We start from the raw sequence: 17,100 nt of genomic DNA on the forward strand, positions 1-17,100 counted from the left end.
GGGAAGATCCCCTGAAGAAGGGAATGGTAACCCACTCTAGTATTCTTGCCTGGAGAATTCCAAGGAGAAAAGAGCCTGGTGGGCTACAGTCCATGGTGTCACAAAGAGTCAGACACAACTGAGTGACTATCACACACAATGCATCTCTGGGGAGAGTGTTGATTGCAAGGATAAAACTAATAAAATAGCCATAAAGGTCTGTTGCTTTCTCTCAGAAATGAATTCTTTTCTTTTAAATATCATCTCAGAACTAATGGTCTATGGCTGTTAGCATTATACACATATAATTATTCTGAATGTTCTTACAAATCTTTAAATAATTTAGAAGAGTAGTGGATATAAAGGCATTTTCAGGAATATAATTTGAGGTTGCATGATTGAGTTTAGGGATTCCTTGTTTGTTTTGTTCAAATTCAGATACCTTTTATTCTACCATTTCATATTTTATTTACAAGTTTGACTTATGGATAAGTAAATGTATTTATTTGATGACTAAATGAAAACACTTAAAAAGCTTTTTGGTTTCTGTTTTCTTATGTTCATGTGCCTTATATTTTGAATTTTATGACCCATGTTTATGTTTATTGTATTATATTTTCTAGATTAAGTCAGTCATATATTTATTTTCACTAAGATATAATGCTTCTACAGTGTAACTTTTGGGTATCAAGCTGTTGACACTAAAATCCCTGAATCCAGAGTGGTTCAACCTGCTGCTTCCTTGGTGGGCTTGCTTAAAGGGAACTTACAAATCTTCCCACTCTATAGGGAGTTTTTAACAGCTTTGCTCATCCTCTCGTGCCAAAAGATAGAAACTAAAATTCACATTGTATGTGGGCAACTAATTCTTATTTTCAACTCTTAACCATTTTCCTTGGTGGGGAAAGGATAGCAGCTCTTCTTCTCTGACCTTGTGTTCAGAGATGAGAAAAGCTGTTGTATTACTCAGGAGATAGGAGGTGTCCAGACAGTTGAATGGGTTAGAGGGTGCAGCTCTTGAGGTTTTGGGGGTGGTGGCAAGTTGGAGGATACTAACTCGGTTAGTCTGTTTTCTAAGTACTGGCTGCCATCAAGGAATTCTGCCATGTAGTTCACCTCTAACTTAAAATGTTTGCTTCTATTAACTAGTTAGCTTTAGATTTACATGACAGTACACGGTGCTTTGTAAATGTAACATTGAGCTGGGAAGGGTTAATGAACTAAAATTTTAATGCACGTTATGGGCAGTTCAGAACCTCAATTCCTTGTAGTTGTGTAATTTTCTTCGTTCATTGTTTTGCATGATACAAAAATCATAACTTTGGATCTGAATGCACAATTTCCTGTTTTTGAACTAGCTTGTGGTATCATAAAGCTTTAACCTAACTTTTAAAAAGCTAAAAAGCTTCTTAACTTATTGTAAAATTTCACCATCTTTAAAGTATTTTATAATTACTGCTGTCCTTTGATTTGTTTCCATTTATTTCTATTATCTTGCAGCATCTTTTATCCAAATTCTTCTTTCTTATAAATCTTGTAAGTAGGAACCAGAAGCTTCTCCTTAATTGCAGTCATGTTTTTATTTTTTTCATAATTCCATTAAAATTTTTGATTGTCATTGTCTCTTGTAGTTTTTGCACTTGGGAAGAAAAATACTTTTCTGTGTTTTGAATGGGGAAGATTGTTGGCAAAAGCAAATTAATCTGCCTGAATCAGTCCCATTATTTTTGTACACTAGTCTGGTCATGTCATGAATTCCAGGATTTTGCACTAACTGTGTTTTGGCTTTTTTTTTTTTTTTTAATTTAAAGCTTAAGCTTATTTTTATACAGATTTAGTGTTTGATTTGTATGCATTCTGCATGTAGTGTTTTTCAAATGTATTATTGCTGGATACCTTATTCAGGACTAAAAATGGCTCATGGGAAGTTGCATAAAGATTTATGCTTGACTCTGCATTCTCTTAAATCGATTACTATCAAATAATTTAAACATTTCATGTAGAGTGATAAAAGATTTCAGAGTGACTTTCACTACACAATGAAATCTTTTCCTAAAAACACGAGCAACTTTCGAAGGGCTTCTGTTTCAGTGACAACAAATGACCATGATAATCTTTCTCACCCAATCCAATTTTCTGATTGATCAACCTCAAGTTAGCTGCTGTCTGTGGTTGTTAAAATTCATTCTCATTTTGCTTGGTTGAGCAATTCTTTGGTGTGTGTTTTGGAGTTGGGTGGGTGGTGGGAATGCTCTCTTCCTCCCTACCCATTCTGTCCTTACCTTGTCCTCTCCCTAAAGAATACACCCTGGCATGGGATTACCCATTCAGTTATGATGTCTGTCTGGGGTAATGTGTAAATCGCAGCACCTATTTTTCTTGTTGTTTAAGCATCACTTTTATCGGGAGAGGAAAAAACAGAATAAGTAATAGAAAAGCCAAATTCTATGTTATATATCTGTATGTGTGTGAATACAGATATATATAAATGTACTCTGCTAATCAAAAATTCAGTTGAAAAATGCTTCTTGTTGAATCTATTAACTGACAGTACCACTATAAAGTAATTGTTACCCCTTTTCAAAGAAGATTTCAGAGAGCCCTTTAAAAAAAAAAATTAAGACCTAGTTGCCAAACAAAAGCATTATTGGATTCTATTCAAATAGCTATTTAATGACACCGACATTTGATCTTTGTGTCCAGGGTCCCATGAGCCTATTTGCATATCAACAAATATAATAAAACCCTCCTTTTTTCTCCCCAGCCATTACAACACAAGCTAGCATGGAGTTTCGACGGAAAGGGTCACAAATGTCCACAGACACCATGGTTTCCAATCCTATGTTTGATGCAAGTGAATTTCCCGATAACTATGAAGCAGGAAGAGCTGAGGCTTGTGGGACACTGTGTAGGATTTTTTGTAGCAAGAAGACTGGAGAAGAGATTCTGCCAGCTTATTTATCCAGGTCTTAGAATTTTTTTATTTTTCCATTTGTATAGTTGTGATAGTAAAAGTCTATTGTAGCATGGCTTGGTAGGCTGAATTGATAAGTAAATGTTGGTTTGAAATACCTGCAAATGCATGTAAGTAATTGAAAGTTTTGCTTGAATTCCTTTTTACCTACCATACTAGATTTGGTGAGGACCCCCAATACATCTCTTTTATTTTAGAAGTATTTATTCCAACTTACTGACGTTTAATAATTATAGAGAGATTTGGAAGTGCCACACTCAATTTTTTATACATTTTTTTGCCACAGTATTATACACTATAGATGATCCAAAAATGTTAGCTGTCAATCCTGCCTCTACGGAGTTAATTTTCTCAAGCAGAGCCATGTACACAAGTAATACCAATCCAGCAGCACCAGGAAGTTGGCAGGAGAGAGACAGATAAAGTGCTGTAGGCATTCAGAGGAAGGAGCAGCATACACTTGCCCCGGGGGTTCAGGAAGGAGTACAGAGAGTTGGATGACTGTGCTGGACTTGCTAGATGGCTAGTTACTTAGACTGTGTTAGCAAGTTGAATAGGGTCATTCTATCCAAATCTGTGCCTTCAGCCAGTCTTTTTGAATGTCTCTGCCATCCATTCAGTTACTTATGCCAAAAACTTGCCATCATTTTAGGCTTCTCTTCTCTCCCTCTGTATCTTGAGGTGGTCAGCTGACTCCTGCCCTTCTTCTACTTAACCCTCTCTCTAATCTTTCCACTCTGTCCCCACCATGACACTTCAGGCCTTGTCACTTTTTCCCCAAATTAACTGGTAATGGCCTCCTATTTTTCTTGACTCTTTTGCCCTCCTCAACTTATCATTCACACAGCTGCTGAAGTGATACTAGAAAGAACATTCAGGTGTCTGTGTACATACTAGATTATCAGGAGAGAAGATTAAACTGACTCAGAAAGAAAAAGTAGAGAATATAGGGAGAAACAGAATGGTACATGCAGGGAACTAATTAGGAGTTAATAATAATAAGCTATTGACTTTAATGGAAACCCCTCTCTATGTGACTTAAGCAAAAGTTTGAGAAACTCATGCTATTTAATACCTTTTAAGATCAGGACATGCAGCAGGGTCTCATGAAGGGCAGAAACCAGAGGCTAGAATGTATTCAGGGACCAGAACACCTTTCTTCCTTTCTGTTTCTCTATCATCATGGTCTTCCAGAGCTGCCTCATTCTTCTGTTATCTGCTGTCAATTTCTTACATCGTAGTGTGCTTCTAAGTTCCAAATTTCCATGGCCTTTGCCTTGGTGATGCACAAGGCCACTTATTATTCTGAATCCCAATTTCAGATTCCTGGGAAAGAGGATCTGATTAATCAGCTGTCTGCCTCTGGTCTAATCAGCTACAGCTGTGAAGGTGGTTCATACTGCATACAGGCACCCCTTGTGGGGGCACATTTCTTAGGAGGGAGACTGTGGGTTGGAGTGGTACTCCAAACGGTGTCAGTAGCACTAAGGGAGAAGGCTGTGACCATGAGCCTTCCATCTGGCCCATAAGATCGGATGGGTGGTCGAGTGACCAACCAAAGAACAGATGTGTGAGGGGGCCAAGGATGGGCTTAGTGTTGAAGCTGTTGAATTTGCGGTGCCTGCAGGTTATTTATCAACAAATATTTATAAAGTTCCTACTTTGTGCCAGACACTGTGCACAGGAAGTTCTAGAGTCAGACACGTGCTGTCCTCAGGTCTCCAGTGTGCTTTTAGCTAATAGATATGGAGCTAGAGGCTAATCCGACTATGTTTGGTGGCTTGTGTATTGTTTAACCAGACTAACAGCTTAAAGAACCAAGGTTGTCAGCCTGGGGAACACAAGTATTACGAGGCATGTGGAATAAGAAGATTTGTTAAAGGAGACTAGCCATAGACATCAGAGAAGAAGAAGAGAAGAAGGGAGTACTCAAAGGGTTCAATGCTTTTAAAAAGCGGAGTAAATTAAGAGTTAGACATGTCTTTTGGACTCAGCAGTTGAGAGGCCACTGGTTATTTGTTATAACATGTTTTTAGTTGAGTTCCAGAGAGAGAAGGTAGATTGAAATGTGTTGAGCAGTAACCAGGAGGTGAGGAAATTGTTTCTGAGGAGTTTTAGAGAGAAAGTGCCTTATATAGAGTTATCTGTATAGTTTCTCTTGAATGATAGAAGGTTGAATGCTTAGTTCTTTGGGGGTTAGGGGAGGATGTTGAAAGTAAGGTACACTTAAAGTACATTCCTAAAAGGATTCTTACTCAGGGTGGCCTTCATATTGTGCATAAAGGGTCAAATGAAGTTTCTTTCTTTCATCGTGCCCCCAAAATAGTTCAACCTGCTGGGGAGTGGGAAAGACACAACACACTGTTTTATCAGGAATTTTGGAATACTGCAAAATTTTACTGACATGAAATTTAATTTGGTAATTCCTCCAGTTTATTGATAATTACTGCGGCCTTTTGCTTTTAGTTACTTCATTTGCAGGCACCTGTAACTTTGAGTTGCAAGGCTTAATTAACACTGCAAGAACGTGTAATAGACATGAATCTTTTTTTTTCTTTTGATTAAGAAATATAACTTGGTTCTTAGTGTATTTGATTCTGAATTGTTCTAACTCCATTAATGCCTTTTAAAGGATAGAAGTAGTGAAGATTGGAAATAGAATTTAAGATGACTATGTAGAAAATATTAGTGATTATGAAAACGGTTGACCAGCAGTTTGTTTAAAATTTTTTTCTTGCTTTCCTAGATTTTACATGCTTTTAATTCAAGGTTTGCAGATAAATGATTATGTGTGCCATCCTGTCTTGGCCAGCGTTATTCTAAACTCCCCTCCTTTGTTCTGCTGTGACTTGAAAGGGATTGATGTTGTGGTTCCTTACTTTATTTCAGCTCTTGAAACCATTTTGCCTGACAGGTAAGCTTTCATCCTGTACTGGTATGTCAGTTGTTGGTTTTGGCCTGGTCTGCTTTGGTGCTTCCTCCCCGGTTTCCCAGTTTCTCCTGTCTAGTGGTCTTCGTAATCCAGGGGCTCTCAGGCCACATTGAATGAGAGTAGAGCATCCAGACCCACCTTGTCCCTGAACTCCTTCAGGTCTGATTTGTCCACGGGCATGTTGCATCCTTTCTGGCCTGATCTAGAGGGATAAGAGTAGCCCCAGCCCAGACATCTTTTGTAGCATAGGCCTGATATTTAAGTTCAACCCATCAGATTCTAGTTTAATTCCCTAACAGTTTAGCAGTGCGATTCTCTCTCCCAAACACACACAAATTACAGAATATAAACTCAGTGGAAAGTAGTTTCTGCATTCTCTGTAAAACCAAACCTAGTACTTGTATTGTGAACAATTAGCATAATATGTATTTGGCACCAGCTAAAAACATACTTCAGAAATACTAATAGCTTTTTTTTTTTTTGCAGAGAACTCTCAAAATTCAAAAGCTATGTAAATCCAACAGAACTGAGACGATCTTCCATTAATATCCTGCTTTCTTTGTTGCCCCTCCCACATCACTTTGGCACAGTCAAATCTGAGGTAAGGTTTTGTTAAAGTTTTTCATATTTTGTATGTTTTTTGGGGTAATTCAAGTCAAATTATATTTTTAAGATGGAACAGGAACTTTCTTAAAAATTTCAGATTATTTCAAGTGAATCAGCAAAGTTGATTTGTGAAGGTATTTCTTCTGTCATTCAGCCATTCTACTATTTCATGTGGTGAGAGGGTAGTGTGTCTGATCCCCTGTGTTGTGTAAGTTAGTGATCGATTTAGCACGGTGGCTACCGTCGGTCAGACTGAAAGCCCTGCTCGTTGGACTGATCCTCTCTTTGTCCCCTGTAGCAGTTCCTACAGGACTGTAGTGTGCTGCAGCAGGTGATGTTAAATGCTGTTTGTTGTTTGTTTCTTCCACAGGTAGTCCTGGAAGGAAAATTTAGTAATGATGACAGCTCTTCTTATGATAAACCAATAACTTTTTTGTCACTGAAGTTGAGACTTGTGAATATACTAATAGGTGCCTTGCAAACGGAAACGGACCCCAACAACACTCAGATGATACTAGGTTTGTGTTCACACATTTGTTTTGTAAGTGAAAACCCAGATACTGTTGTTGACCTCAGGCATCTTGAGGCAGGGGGTCAGTGATGGGAACCTAAGCGAAGTACAGCCCTACTTAATTCTTATTCAGAGGCAGAATTGTTTGCTCTTAAATGTGAAAAAAATTTGAAGAGGTGAGATGAGGGAGGGAAAGCATCAGTTGTCTTGGTGGGTCATGTTGGCTTAGTTTTTTGTGTGTTCCTTATTTTTCTCTTTCCCTCTTGCCCTTCCTCTCTCCTTGTGTTCCTTTTTTCTCCCCTTTCCTCTCTGCCATCATTACTTTTACCTCTGCCTCTTCCTCCTGCCTGTTTATACATGCAGGGCTATTTGGAGTTGGGTGTAATTGTGGAAGTCATGACAGAACCTGCCAAGAGGAGATTGAGGAGTAGCTGTTTCTGTGCCTCCTTCCCTTTTTCCTTATTGTTTCCTATTGGTTTCCTAATCATACTGTCTTGAATGACTTTTCATCATTATGGCCACTTCTGTATTTTAAACCCTTATCACCTCTCAACTTGTTTACTGCAGTTGTCTCTTACTGTACTTTTTTGTTTTTTAATCAAGTCCAAGGGCATGGTCCTAGGTACAGGTACTCTGAGGAGAAAGAAGCGAATTGCATGGCCTTTATCCTTGAGCAAGTCTCATTGCAGAGATTGGAACACCTTCACAGAGGTCTCAGATAACAGCAGGAGGCAGTGCTGATTGCATGTCATGTTGGATGTCTTCAGTGTTGAGAGAGAATAAACTGAAAGAGCAAGGAAACTTCATAGGGGAAAGTGGAAATTAAATTGGATCTTAAAGGGCAGGATTTGAATAGGCACCAGTGAAGTTAGGATTTCATTTCAGGAGGGGAAATAGCAAGGCCGGAGAATTTGTGGTGACAGTAGTGGTTGGAGTGGGTGCCCTGTAAGTGTAGTGTGTTATACAGCAAGAAGGGAGAATAAATAGAAGAGTAAATCCTTTCATTTTGGAAAGGAGTTTAATGAACAGAGGTTAAATCTCAATATGAGAGAGCCTCCAAGTTGTAGTTTTTTAGATTGTTCAAAACACATATCACTTGAAATCAGATAATTTCTACAGTTGATGGAGTATTTAGTTCTGCTTTATCCTTGTTCTGTAGAAGCTGCCCGTGTATGTTCCAAGGAAGAGTCAATTGTCACTCTTGCATAGTTTGGCAAAGCTATGTCCGTTCTCTCTATCCATAGCACACAGGAGCACTCCCCCGCTGGGATGAGAAGTAGTGTGCAAGGTTCAGTGTCTTGTTTCTTTACCAGTTTCTAGGGCTCTGAGTTCCTTGGTGATAAGTACACGCAGCTTGCCTTCGGAATGTGCAGCTGTGGGAAGCCCTGAACGCACTCTGAAAAAGCAGTTGGTCAGAAAGATACAGCTGTGGGTTTTCACTTGGTTACTTTATACTGAAAAGATCAGAATCTGGTTTTTAAAATGTTCTGTAATATTTTTCTTAGTTTATATTACCCTTGAAATTGAGATGTTTACATCTCGTCTTTCACACCAGTTTAAAAAATGGTCATATATATATATTTTTTTAATGGTCATATTTTTATACAAAGCAAAGTTTGACCTTCATATTTATTTTAGAAAAATGTCATTTTAAAATTTGGGGGGCAGATCAGAATTAGGTCATTTTTGAAGAGTTTCTTTTCTGACTAACTGATGGATTTATCAGTAATCTTATGAAATTTCCAGGAATACTCAGCTAAAATCATATTTTTATCTTTGCTATTGAGATATTTTGTCCATTTTCGTATTCTTGTCATGTATTTAAATGTATTTTTTTGTTGTTTCAGGGGCAATGTTAAATATTGTTCAAGATTCAGCACTTTTAGAAGCCATCGGTTGCCAAATGGAGATGGTAAGAAGCATACAACATGTAATTTGTCAGAGAATATCAACTTCTGTTTTTATGTAAATTGTATTCCAAATGTCTGTCCTGTGTTCTTAAACGCATTTGTTTGTAGATTCAGCTCATTGATTCAGAGGGTCCTTTTAAAAATATTGTCTGTTTTGAGGTTTCTTACCTTTCATGTCTCATCAGGTCCCTAAGAGATTCTGCAGGAGAGAAATTCCAGCTAAACACTGTCTTTATTCCTGGACAGTGTTTACCTAAAGCTTTTATGTTTTTTGCTGTGTTGGTGAATTGGCTTGAATAACCTAGAAAAAGCCCCATACTTTGTGATTCCTTGTATCTGTAGTAGATCTAGTGTTGCTGTAAACAGCATCTAGTTTATCCTTTTCTATCTCAGCTGCTCTTTCTGTCCTTCTAGACCAAAGTTTGAAGGTTTCCCCAAAGCACCAGTGCTTCTAAATCAGAAATACTTTCCAGAGACTCCATTGCCGCCTGCTTCTGTCTTCAAGACGTGTGATCCCTCTACCTGGAATAGAGGCGGGCAGTTGGTGGGAGGGGAATTAACCGAGTATACTGGGGTGAGATGAGTGGATGTAGGATGGGTGATCAAATTATTGTTAAGGAAATTATGTTCATCTCCCAGTAGGTGGCTAATAACAGTCACCTTACATGGATAAAATGAATTGTGTTTGTAGGGGAAATGAGGGAAGTCTTCAGCAGATACCTTCATTAGCTCCTGTACATATAGGAGTTGATCTTTATCTCTCTCTATATATATACACTAATATATCCTAAATATACTAATCATATATTTATTGTTTGCGTATTTTATGTAACATTGGAAAGTTACTGTTATTTGTTTATTTGTGTTTTGTGTTTTTAAGATGTATTCCCATTCCGAAGTTTTGCTTGGGAGGCACTAGGGTATTTCTTTACAAACCCAGAACCATTAACTAGTAAAGTCTAGTGAAGATGGAAAAAGTCTGATCCTTTTAAATAGCAGCAAATGCGATTCCAGAGTGGGCGCCCTCTAATCATCAGACCCTTGATACCACCAGTAAATGGTGTTTATGCAAAAACACCACAACAGTTTTAATCCTTGGTCAATTTTTATCTATTTATCAGTTTGTGCTACTTAGCTGGCACATTGCATTTTACCAGCATGACTTTTAGTGATTGACTTCTGTCCATACTTGCATATTTGATTCATTTTTATTTGACTAGGGTGGTGGAGAAAATAACTTCAAGAGTCATAGTCGCACAAATAGCGGTATTAGTTCAGCAAGTGGTGGAAGCACAGAACCCACAACTCCTGACAGTGAAAGACCTGCTCAAGCTCTCCTGAGAGATTATGGTAAGCCATGTTTAGTTTTTTTTTTTTTTTTTTTTTTAGTCTAAAGTCTATAGAATAACGTTTAATGCCTAGCTATATAAAACAAGCAGAGAAATTTTAAACTAGATTTTCATGTTCGTGATTTTTATGTACTTAATATAACAGAGAAGCCATTAGTCTAAAGCATTATGAAAAAGAAAACAGATTTTTAAATTTAGCTCTACAGTTTTTAGTAGTTAGATTTTGGATAGTTTCTTAGATTTTATAAGTGATTTATACGAAGGATTTCTGAATTCTGTACCAGGTGCTAGTAATTCAGAGTAAAATAGGATTTAGGCACTGCCTCAGAGTCTAATGGCAGAATCAATCAGTCAGTATTTCAGTTTTTGCAGTGTAGTGAGGATGGGTAATGGTTTATGCATTAGATGGCAACCCAAAGGAGAGTCTGCCTTTGTCCCCTACTATGTCTGGTTAGATTCTTCAGTTACAAAGAGTAAGGAAGCATTTGCAAGTAGAGCATCCTATTCAGTAATGTCCTTTGCCTTGGGCAGTTGCTTTCTGGGTTCTGTTGAGTTTGTGGGTGCCTTTATGTTTTTATGCATAAATACTAGTGGTGAATTGAATCTAAGATTACTAATCCAACTAGATTGGAATGAAATCTAGCTTCTTAGATGGAGTTTAATTTTTCAATCATTTGGAGAGTTTATAAGCCCGGGAGTCCAGGCATGTTTCAGTGATTTAAGTTTGCTATAAGTATCCTTCAGCTTGTCAGATACATAAGGTCATTATGTGGCTATTTAACACATTTAAATATTGCATTTATGAAGAAGTTATTTAAATTGCTATTTTATTCATTATGCTTGTGGATTTAAATATAGGTGAAAATTTATTTTTCCTTCTTCTAAGACACTTTTAAACTAAAGAAATTTTTGCATTATTATATGTGTTCTAATATAAATGTTCAAAGTGGTTATTGTTTGTTTCAGTATTTTGAACTGGTGTTAGTGAGTTCTGCTTGTAATGTCATAAAATATTTTTTACTAAGAAATCCAGATTTGTGTTAGTGTCGCATGAATGTCTCTCTTTAATGATCATTCCTTTTTCTGTTGTCACTGCCCTCTTTCTGATAGGATCGACAGGTATAATGTCCCTAAAGCTTCCTTTATAAATTCAATTTAATTTGTCCTAATTTATTATTAACTGCGTAGTAATTACTTTTAAATATAGAATTGGAGGCTACATAAAAACACAGTAACTTTATTATTTAATTTTTTAAGAGTGTTAAAGTTGTCTCAGAGAATTAAATGTTAAAGTTTGCTTGAAAAAGCGTTGCATGTGACTTTTGATGATATAAACCCTGAAAATAATTTCAGCAGATGCTTTAGGATAATTTCCCGCATCTGAAGAGATTCTAAAATTTGAATTCCTTCCTCTATAAAATTCCAGGGAAATAATTGATAGCCTTTTGATTGTTTCATTGGTTGTTTTTTTTTTAATGTAACTCTGTGAGTTAATTTGGTACTGTTATAAGAATGATATTGAAGCTTTCAAATCCCAGTGGATGTCTGTGTGAGAGTACCTGAGGTGGGAGCTAGAAGCTGCTCTGGTCCAGTGTGTGTGCCCTGCGCACCATTGTTCAGTCAGGCTGAGATGCTCAGGCCAGTGGGGCGGGGAGCATAGCACTGTGTGGGTGCCCGTCATGCTCACTGTGGCTGCTGTGGTCTGTGCCTAGTGGAATGCTGTGCTTCTCGTTACTAATGCTTAGTTGTTTTCCCTCCCTGTGGGATGTGGCATTGGGGTTATATCCTAGCTCTTAATACAGATTCAGCTGCTGGGCTCCTGATTCGCAGCATTCATCTCGTCACCCAAAGACTCAACTCCCAGTGGCGGCAAGACATGAGCATATCACTGGCAGCTCTGGAGCTCCTCTCTGGACTGGCAAAGGTGAGATGACAGTCCCTTTATTTTAGCCCAGGAGCCTTAGAGTATGGCTCTTTTTTCTGTATCTCCTGACCCACTTCGTATGGGTATTCCAGTCTTGATTATACTCATCACAGTTGATATCCAAAATGTGCAAAAATGAGCCTCCAAGGGAGATTTTACAAAATGATCTTTACTTTTTTGTTTAATAGGGTCAAAGGGTGTGAATGATATTTTTGCTGTTAGATGACAGGGAACATTTCAATACTTGCTCTTTATTTACACATAATGATAGAATACTGGTTGATTTTGTGTTTACTCATAATAACCTTAAATTTTCAGCATGACATTTTGTGCCATTATAAGATCATCAATCATCTAATTTTAATGAATAAATACAGATTTGGCAACGAAAGAAAAACTTATCCTAAAATACACCATTTGGGCCTACCTGTGACTCTTCCATTTTCCATTATCAGAGATAAATGAAAGTTGGCTGTACTTTCAGATTTCTTTCCCAACTGTTTATCTATTTTCTGGAACCTTAGAGTTGGGTGTCCATTTGCATTTCTCTCTCTCTTTTTTTTTTATTAAGGTGAAATTCGTATAACATAAAATTAACCTTTTGATGTGAACAATGCAGTGTCTATTAGTACTCTCACAGTGTTGTGCAACCACCCCCTCTTTCTGGTCCAAAGCATTTATCACCCCCAAAAGAAACCCTGTACCCATTAAGCAGTTGTTTCCTTGTCTCCCTTTCCCCTTATGTCGAACAACCACCAGTCTGCATTCTGTCTCTCTGGATTTACCTATTCTGATATTTCATAGAAATTAAATCATATAACCCATGACCATTTGTATGTGGCTTTCTTCACTTAATATGTCCTTGAGGTTCATTTATGTTGTAGAAAAAGTCTCAATTTCGTTCTATTTTGTGGCTAAATGATATTCCATCATATTTATGTAACAGTTTGTCTATCCATTCCTCTGTAGCACATATGAGCTGTTTCTACCTTTTGATTCTTGTGAGTAGTAGTGCTGCTGTGAGCATGCATGTACATGTGTTTATTTGAATGCCAATTTTCAGTTATTTTGGTTATATAACTAGGAGTGGAATTGCTAGGTCATATGGTAATTCTATATTTAACTTTTTGAGGAGCTGCCAAACTGTTGTCCTCAGCAACTGAATCACTTTACATTTCCACCAGTGATGTAGGAGGGTTCCAGTTTCTCTGAATCTTCACTAGCATATAAGTATTTTCGTATCTGTAAAATAGGCAGGATTATCTTGTGTGTAATACCTGGTCATGTGAGGATGAAGTGAAATGAAATATGTAGAACACTTTGTAAACACAAAGGTGATATACACACATAAGGTGATGTTGTCTGAGATGGTAAACTTTAAGCCCTCATTTTATAGATGAGGGGACAGGTGAGCAGAGGCTATGACTTACCTGAGTCATGAAAGGCAAAATAGACAAGAAAACCTGAGGTGTTCTCACCACCACCTAGAGCTTACCTTTACCTCAAAGATTCTGAAGCATAGATGTAATGGCCATAGTTTTGTGAGGAGCAGTTATTGATGTATGAGGTAAGAACAACCATTTGTGAGATGTGTAGGACCATATGGTCTTTGAGAGCAAGATACTGTTGCCTGTGACCTTCAGTACACTTGCAGTAGTAAGGAATAATTAACCCTAAATGGAGTGCTGTCTAGACCTAACAAATCATAAAGGGCTAACACAGTACCTGATTTCATGACTTGCTATAAAGCTATGGTTTGGGTAGACTCTGGGAGTTGGTGGTGGGCAGAGAGGCCTGGCGTGCTGCAATTCACGGGGTCGCAAAGAGTCGGACACTACTGAGCGACTGAACTGAACTGAACTATAAAGCTATGGTAATCAAAACTGTCTGGTATTTAAATAGGTTAGACAGCTAGATCAGTAGATCGAGTGGGGAGTCCAGAAATAGATCTGCATGTGTATGGACATTTGATTTTTGACAGAGGTGCCATGATAATTCAAAGGAGAAAGGATAGTCTTTTCAGCCAGTGGTGCTGAAACAATCAGATATTCGTGTACAAAAAAAGAGAGAGAAAGGACTGTTACTTGGTGTAACCATTTTAGAAAACAATCCCCTGGAGAAGGAAAAGGCTACCCCACTTTATTATTCTGGCCTAGAGAATTCCATGGGGGCTTAAAAAATGTGTCCATGGGGTCGCAAAGAGTTGGACACGACTGGGCGACTTTCACTCACACTTTACAGGTCCTTAAAACACTAAACATAACCTATCATATGATCTAATCAGTCCACTCCTAGGAAGTAAGAGAGCATATACTCTTACAAAGTCTTATACATAGCAGCTTTATTTCTAATACTCAGGAGCTGAAAAAATCCAAATGTCCAACAGGTGACTGGATAAATTAATTATGGTATAATCCATGTAATGAAATACTACTCAGTAGTAAAAAGGAATGAAAAATTGATACACACAAGACTGTGGATAAATCTCAAAACAATATGTTGAGTAAAAGAAGCCAGACTCTCCCCCTACCCCAAATAGTACAGTACTCTATGATTTTATTTATATAAAACTATAGAAAATGCAAGTTAACCTATAGTGACAAAAATCAAATCAGCAGTAACCTAGGGAGGGGGCAAAAAGGAGTAGGGGGAAGTGTTATAAAGGTGCATGAGAAGATTGAGGGGTGATAAATATGTCTACCATCTTGATTGTGGTAATAGTTTACAGGTGTATACTTAGGCCAAAATTTATCAAATTGTACACTTTAAATATGTGTAGTTAATTATGTTAATATGTTAATTACACCTCTGGACAGCTGCATACAACTTTGTAGGTGGGTTGGGGGGGCTTAAAAAATGTGTACATGTTCCATTGCCAGCTCTTCTTGTGATCTGTGGCAGTGACGAGTAGTTGTACCCCAGCAGTTTAGGTTTTGGAGCATGAAAAAGAATGCTAAAATGAAATTTTACTGTTTTAGGGTTTGAAAAATGCCCTCTCTTTTTATAGAGTGTATACGATAGTACATCTGAAATATATTCTCAGAAAGGCTGGGCCTCAGTGTAGAGGCTTTGGAATTGGTACCATGGTTCCTGGCTAACTGTGTTCACCAAACGAATATGCTCAGGTGAAGGTGATGGTTGACTCTGGAGACCGGAAACGAGCCATCAGTTCTGTGTGCAGCTACATTGTGTACCAGTGTAGTCGGCCAGCTCCTCTTCACTCCCGGGACCTGCACTCCATGATCGTGGCAGCTTTTCAGTGTCTCTGTGTCTGGCTGACAGAGCACCCTGACATGCTTGATGAAAAGGTTAGTTTACTAGATATTAAAACAGAAAATAGGAACAAAAATGTTTATTGGGAAAATATCTTTTAAAAGAGAATATATAAATTTAAATCCAATATTGCATACTTTAAGCTGAATATAGCTTGTTATATTTCAGGAGAACACTTATCCTGTTGAGCATAACTCAAAAACTATCATCATGCTTATATAGTTGATCCTTAAATAACATAGGGTTGAACTGTGTGGGTCCACTTACATGCAAATTTTAAACAAAACTGTAAATACTATTACATGATTTGTGATTGGTTGAACCCATGAATATGGAGCCGTGGATAGGGAGGAACTGCATATATGGAGGGCTGACTTTAATTTATATGTGGAACAGAAAAAAAAGAAAAAATAATTTATATGTGAATTTTTTATTGTACTGGGGGTCGATGCCTCTAACTCCCATGTTGCTCAGGGGTCAACTGTATTTGATTGCAGATTAACCCATAGAGAAATTCTTTGAAAGATGGAGCTTTGGATAATTTATCTGTGAACAATCAGGATTGTTTTTTCTTGAAGGGATGGTAGCCTTGAGATGGCCAGAAGGTACTTTGGTCACCTGTCATCAGACCAGAAAGGGCAGTTGATAACTAGGCTGCACACCTAGAGAATACCTTGTTTGTAAAGGTTGTTTGTAGCTAAAAATTTCATTTCACTCATGTTTCTTTCATTTTAAGTAAACACAGATTATCTAGGCTGCTTTCTCTTACCATTGTTCCATGTAATGCTTCTCTTATGGGAAGACAGTTATAAAAGAATGCATAGTGTAAATAAAAGAAGAGATATCAGGCTTATTGGAAAATTACACAGAGCTTTATATAGTTTATAAAAATAATACCATTGATTAAATCTTAGTCATTTGCATGATGACGTATAGCATTAGGATACCAGAAATTGCTTTAAAACTATCCAGGTTTAGCTGAATTACTGTTACATCTCTTTCAGGTGTCTTTCACAATTTATAGTCCATGGTAATTTTACAAGAATGGTGACTGATAAAATTGAAGTGAATTTATCATTACTTACTATCTAGATCTGTTAATACTCAAATTTAGATCTTTAAAGAAAAATTGGGGGGGGCAAGTTTATTTTATTAAATTATTATGAAGTTAATATGTACCTACCAAAGAAAATGAGAAATTAGAGTCCCACCACCAAAACACAACCAATATTGACACTTGGATGTATTTCCTTGTCTTCTCATAAGATAGATGTATTACAAAAACTAACCTGCTTTTCCTTTTTCTAGGATTGTCTTAAGGAAGTGCTGGAAATTGTGGAACTGGGTATTTCGGGAAGCAAGTCCAAGAGCAGTGAGCAAGAGGTCAAGTACAAAGGTGATAAGGAGCCAAACCCTGCTTCTATGAGGGTAAAGGATGCTGCTGAAGCCACCCTAACATGGTACGAAAGTGACGTCACAGGGGTTGTGTCTAGGAGTTAGAACAGATTAGATGTGATCCTGTGTTGTTTCATCTCCTCCCCAGTTGTTCAGCATTAAGTGACATAACCTGATTTAGGATACTTTTTCTCCAGAAATAAAATGGAAAAGAAACTGTCTTGTTCTTTTGGACCAAAGAAACCAG

General features: G+C 37.5%; 1 protein-coding gene across 35 annotated transcripts in view; it reads left to right on the forward strand.

Annotated features, from left to right (window-relative positions):
- The window catches only part of RALGAPB (Ral GTPase activating protein non-catalytic subunit beta), a 121,605-nt gene that overhangs the window by 71,325 nt on the left and 33,180 nt on the right, over nt 1-17,100 (forward strand). For 13 of the 35 annotated variants that reach the window (XM_081557158.1, XM_081557160.1, XM_081557155.1 and 10 more), the window contains 9 exons: nt 2,744-2,945; nt 5,700-5,867; nt 6,372-6,486; nt 6,862-7,009; nt 8,850-8,914; nt 10,133-10,262; nt 12,052-12,185; nt 15,311-15,493; nt 16,767-16,918. In XM_081557158.1, coding sequence (XP_081413284.1) covers nt 2,744-2,945; nt 5,700-5,867; nt 6,372-6,486; nt 6,862-7,009; nt 8,850-8,914; nt 10,133-10,262; nt 12,052-12,185; nt 15,311-15,493; nt 16,767-16,918 — 1,297 coding nt within the window. Of the gene's footprint in view, nt 1-1,479; nt 1,516-2,743; nt 2,946-5,699; nt 5,868-6,371; nt 6,487-6,861; nt 7,010-8,849; nt 8,915-10,132; nt 10,263-12,051; nt 12,186-15,310; nt 15,494-16,766; nt 16,919-17,100 lie in introns of all 35 variants that reach the window. The other 22 variants (XM_081557168.1, XM_081557172.1, XM_081557171.1 and 19 more) reach the window with 6 other exon arrangements.

The sequence above is a fragment of the Giraffa tippelskirchi genome, chromosome 13, assembly GCF_054371585.1.
Source record: "Giraffa tippelskirchi isolate mGirTip1 chromosome 13, T2T-mGirTip1v1.2.pri, whole genome shotgun sequence".
Lineage (NCBI taxonomy): Eukaryota > Metazoa > Chordata > Mammalia > Artiodactyla > Giraffidae > Giraffa > Giraffa tippelskirchi.